Source organism: Urtica dioica, chromosome 3 (genome assembly GCF_054948205.1).
Source record: "Urtica dioica subsp. dioica isolate 48M chromosome 3, U.dioica_male_clone48M_v1_H2, whole genome shotgun sequence".
In the NCBI taxonomy this organism is placed as follows: domain Eukaryota; kingdom Viridiplantae; phylum Streptophyta; class Magnoliopsida; order Rosales; family Urticaceae; genus Urtica; species Urtica dioica.
In genome coordinates, this window is record NC_142758.1 from 39732353 (window position 1) to 39737510 (window position 5158).

The window sequence follows — 5158 nt, forward strand, 5'->3', positions numbered from 1 at the left end:
ACTGCATAATATGTCTAGTTCTGAATTTGTTATAATTAAATTGGAATATTAACACGTATTTACTGCAAAACAGGGTTAGTAGGGTTCAACCACGATGACGAGAACGAAAATAGCTGCCGTCAGAAATAGAAGTTTCATAATAACACCGTCTACCGAAAACAGTTTGTAAATCATTTTGATTACATTCTGTATTTACACAACTGGACAATGAGTTATGATTTTTCAGCTATTGACGTTCAAAAAGCTTCACTGCAACATAATAGCGACAGTAAATATACGTAAATACAAAAGTAATTTTTATGTAAGCCGGTGCGAGAATATACTATAATTAAAAGAAAATGAATACACCACCTGATTCATTCAGAGAAAACCCAGCCATCTTGAGGATCAGTGATATTTTCAGACGTGTGAATGATTTTTGGCTATCAAATTAAAAAGTAAAGAAGTAATTAGAACAGTAAAAAAAGGAATAAAGAAAAAATATATAAGGAAACCAAATCAACAAATAGTCAGACGTGTTTAAATAATTACTACAAATAAGGAACTTCTAAAAATTCCCTCATATCTGTTCACACGCTCAAATTCGTTCAAAAATAAAACTTCCGGAAATACAAAACAATTCAAAATTTAAAAAATTTCAGAATTTAAATTATTAAAAGGGCATGATTCAGAATAGAAAAAACAAGTAATTGAGCCATGTTATCCGAGTGACTATTTACTTAATATTTACAAAACCTTAACTATTTAGTAATCTATAAAGTTTGAGTTGACTATGTTGCTAATTTTTTTGTTTATTATATTAGATTTTTGGTGGCAAAATCTTAGCCATTCATTTGAGAATCTCACTAGTATAAATAGAGGTAATTTATTTGAGTTTGTATCAAGACAAAAATTACAAACACTCGATAGTACAGCATAACATTTTCTTTCCTAAATTGCCTACTCTCTCTCTCAAATATTTAATCACTTCTCCACCTCCCTACAACTTTCTTTGGCTAATAAAATTTTGTTCTGTTGTTTTAAAATTAGAATTTATGAGGCTGTTCATAGTTTGATATATGCCCTGTTAATTGTGATGTCTAGAGATTTTGTCCAAATTTTGATTGAACAAAGAATACTGCTAATCATCCAGTACGCCTAACGACGCACGTAAACCAAATATAAGTGTGATGCTACATCTGAAAAACGAAGGGACCTATGAGAATATCGAATGCTATAAGATATTATGAATTCACTGTGGATTGACTTTGAGATTGAAGATCACGATACGTAACTTAAAATTAGAATTCTAGAATTCATCAGCTCTAACAAGTACTCGGTCGAAAATAAATGGGACACAAAATCCATGAAGGATGAGCCCAAAAAATTACTTCCTCACAGGATCCCACGCCAAAAGGATATACATCCTACATGAGATATAAGGTCATCTTACTAATTAGTTTTCATATATGGAACCTCCTGACAATTAGAACGGATTAAGGAGACGATTGATGTGTCCACGAATCAAGCATAAAACAAATATTATAGTATATTTGTCACCAAATAACAATATTATTAACTATGCAGTATCGTTCTATGAATGAATTATTGTTTGACACTGAAGTCTTTTAAGATTGAAATGAGCTTCAAACCGGGTGTAGAATTACTTGGACGCCGTACTTTGGGCGAATTATGATAATTTGAACTGGCGAGTGAACATAGGTCGGTGACAAGGTAAATGAGTAGCGTTGCAGAATCATTGCCAGAGTTATCTTCACTTCATTCAATGCTAAGTTGAAGCCCACACAAGTCCGAGGCCCCATTCCGAAAGGGAAAAAAGCAGCGGAATTGTTCCGAGTGGCTTTAGCGATTCCATCGGAGAATCTATCGGGTTTGAAAAGGTGCACATCTTCTCCCCATATTCGAATATCGTGGTGAAGTGCTAGAATTGGCACGATCACCGACACGTTCTTCGGAATATTAATGTTTCCCAATCTAACTCCTCTCTTAGTCTTTCTGGGAATGGCAATCAGCGGAGGATATAATCTAAGGGTTTCATTGAGAATCATGCTCACCTGATTCATAAATCAAAGAACTCAATAGCGTGTAATAAAACAAAAGGAATACGTACCCATTTTTGTTGTTGAGATCATGAATACTACCTTATACTTGCATGAATAAGTAATAACAATAAAAAAAAAAAAAAACATCTTCAATCATTCTACTTGTTTTTTTTAAAAAAACCATAATAAGATGGGTGTACTTGTAACTAGTGGAGAATATTTTGTACGTTTTTAAGGATTTCGAGTTTTTTTTTAAAAAAAAAAAAAAAAAAAAAAAAAAAAAAAAAAAAACAAGTATGTGCTTACACATTTAAGTTTCGTAATCCCATCTGCAGTTGGATTGCTTTGGTTCCCGAATAATCGAAGGACCTCCTTTCTTGCTTCTTCTTGCCAATTTGTGTGAACTGCTAGAAGATATACCGTATAAGCAAGTAAAGCACTTGTGGTCTCATGTCCGCCAAAATAAATGTTTTTACATTCATCAATGATTTCGTCAAATGAAATCCTTTGGTTCTCGTTGGCATTGTAATAAGCTTTTAACATTCCTCCAAGAAAATCTTTTCCAAAGCTACCATCGTCTTTTTCTTTGGTTTCCTTCTCTTCTCTTTTCCTGACTTTTTCGGTGACGTATTCATATAATGTTCTCTCAAGCTTTTCAGATTCTTTTTGGTCTGCTGATTTGAAAATCTTGCTGCAATATGAAAAACCGATTAGTACATATGCTCGTCACTTTTCTAGCTCACAATTTCTCCTTGGGTAGACTCGAGATTACCTTAGGAAGGGAATCCTTATTTTATACATGTTTTTGCCTGCAATTGTATTGAGCTTTTCTAACGTTTTAAAAATGACCTTCCCATCTTCGTAAGGGCTCCCAAATGCAGTCCTTGAAATCACGTCCGAAGTCAAGAGCTTAAAATCCTTGTAAACGTCGATCTCTTTTCCTTCGAGATATCTCCATTTTTTTAACATTACCTCAACACTTGTAATAATTTCCGGTATCATACTCTGCCAACCATTTTCACATCAAATTTTACTATCGCACGATTATCTTTTGCTTATTGATATACGAGCATACAGAAGAGAATTTGATTTGATGTTATATGTAAAAGAAAATCTATAAGCAACCAAGCCATATCAAAATATTATATTCGCTAACTATATTTGGTTATGACCAATAATTAATTGAAACTTTTAACCGAATAGCTCCCACTTATTAATTGTCAATTACCGTTAGGAAAAATTCTCAATTAATTATTTTTAATTGAATCAGTGGCTAATTAACTATATAAAACCAAACAATGGCTATTATTTAGACTTCAAAGTTCTATTTAACTATCAAACTTATATATGTAAAATACAAATATTCTTTTGTTATCTCATTTTTGGAAGAAAAAAATATGCGAATATCTCTATTTTCATTTGTCTTTCATATATTTTATGTCGTTTCTTTTTACTCTTAAGCGTTTCATAACATTTTTATAGTTGTCTATAATTTTCTTTAAACTAACAAGAAAATCATCTGAACATTAAAATATATTCATCTCAGTAAATTCCATTTTTAATTTACGTATTTGTGAAATGTTTTTAAAAATATTTAGCCCATAAGAACATTAACTAATCGTTGCCATGCCTGGCTATAGAAGTTTAACCGCCCACTTAGCCATGGAAATATAATTCTATACAAATATATACGATTTATAATTAAAACGGATTCAAAGCTTATAATTTTAAAGAAATTGTTATATATATAATCAAATGATTAACCTCAATTAAAATTATAGTTGAATTAGATATATATTAATAATTTATACCAACAATTGATTTTATTAAAGACTTTCTTAACTAATAAAGTAACCATTATATTAAATAAAATTGACAAAGGTTCATCACTTAGCCTCGTAATAAATTAAAATATTTATTTTGGACTAATTTTTAAGTTATAAGAAAATTCTAAAAGTTTAATATAAAAGAAATCGTAACCCTCCCTTCTCTACACGTTTATTACAGCCAACAAGTAGCGACAGCTACAAACTGTAGTAGTCGAGGTCAACTTTTTTTGGCACATGGAAATAAATATTTTAAAATTAATATATAGAAAACCTAAAATTAACTTTTTCTAAGTTTGACCTTTTTGGCTTAGGTCTTTGGCATAATCCTAGACTAATTTTCGGTAGGGCTAGTTATCTATAATTTTCATTTGGATAGCGAAAAATGTAATAAAATAAATTATGTAAGTTGCATAGTCTTACTATTAATCTTTCCATTTGGAATGCCGGGTTGTAGATTTTCCTCATTTTCGTCCACTTTTCACCGTCAGCAGTTAATAGTAGACCATCACCCAATATCTTCTTGAAGAAAGCGGGAAGTTTCATTTTCGGATAAACATTTTCTTTGTCGATTAATATTTCCTTGATCAACTCGGCATCAGTAATAAGCAGTTGAGGTTGGGGACCAACCCATTCAAGATAATTATTTCCTGTAGAAGATATGAAATGAAGATAATTTTGAATAACACATAATAAATATAACAAAATTAGCAACTGGAGGATAAACTTAAATGTATTTAATTCCATTTACCGTATAACCTAGTCCAGCAATGAACCTGAGGTAGAAGTCTAGGATATATGTTGTGATCAGATAAACCCAAAGGCTTCGACATGGCTTCGTTTCGCATGCTAATAATCTCTTTAATGTTGCCGTAGACGAAATTGTAAGGAGGGCCTTTGATTCCTTGTAATGCCATCTGGTTCCTTAGGCGATTCGGGACCCACCATAGCTTGTAGAAGATCATAATGATCGGTAATAGAAATGATGATACCAAAAACAGACCAGAGAGATGGATTGTCAAATAATTCACAGAAGTTGATGAAATCATATTTTTTTTGTCGATATTCAGTATGGTTTAAGCTCTTTCTGACCATGAGCCTCTATTTGTAGGGCTATCTTGCCTGAATTTGGTAAAGGAGGTTAGTTTATTTGAAGAGTACTAGGCAAGTAAGCTAAGCGAATATTATATCAAATAAGTAGCAAACTAAGCCACCAACGTTTTGTAAATTTTTTATAAATAGCCAATTTGTAAAGATTCTTCATATGCAATAGTGTAAATATTGTTCATA

At 31.7% G+C, this 5158-nt stretch overlaps 1 protein-coding gene across 1 annotated transcript; it reads right to left on the reverse strand.

Annotated features, from left to right (window-relative positions):
• Nucleotides 1-1444: 1444 nt before the first annotated feature.
• On the reverse strand, nt 1445-4917 carry LOC149402763 (cytochrome P450 CYP749A22-like). The gene is made up of 5 exons (XM_089608520.1): nt 4620-4917; nt 4292-4518; nt 2815-3047; nt 2349-2733; nt 1445-2054 (listed from the first exon to the last, which is right to left on the reverse strand). Exons 1-5 carry the CDS (start codon nt 4915-4917, stop codon nt 1626-1628), a joined length of 1572 nt encoding a protein of 523 aa, XP_089464646.1. The 3' UTR covers nt 1445-1625.
• Nucleotides 4918-5158: the final 241 nt, after the last annotated feature.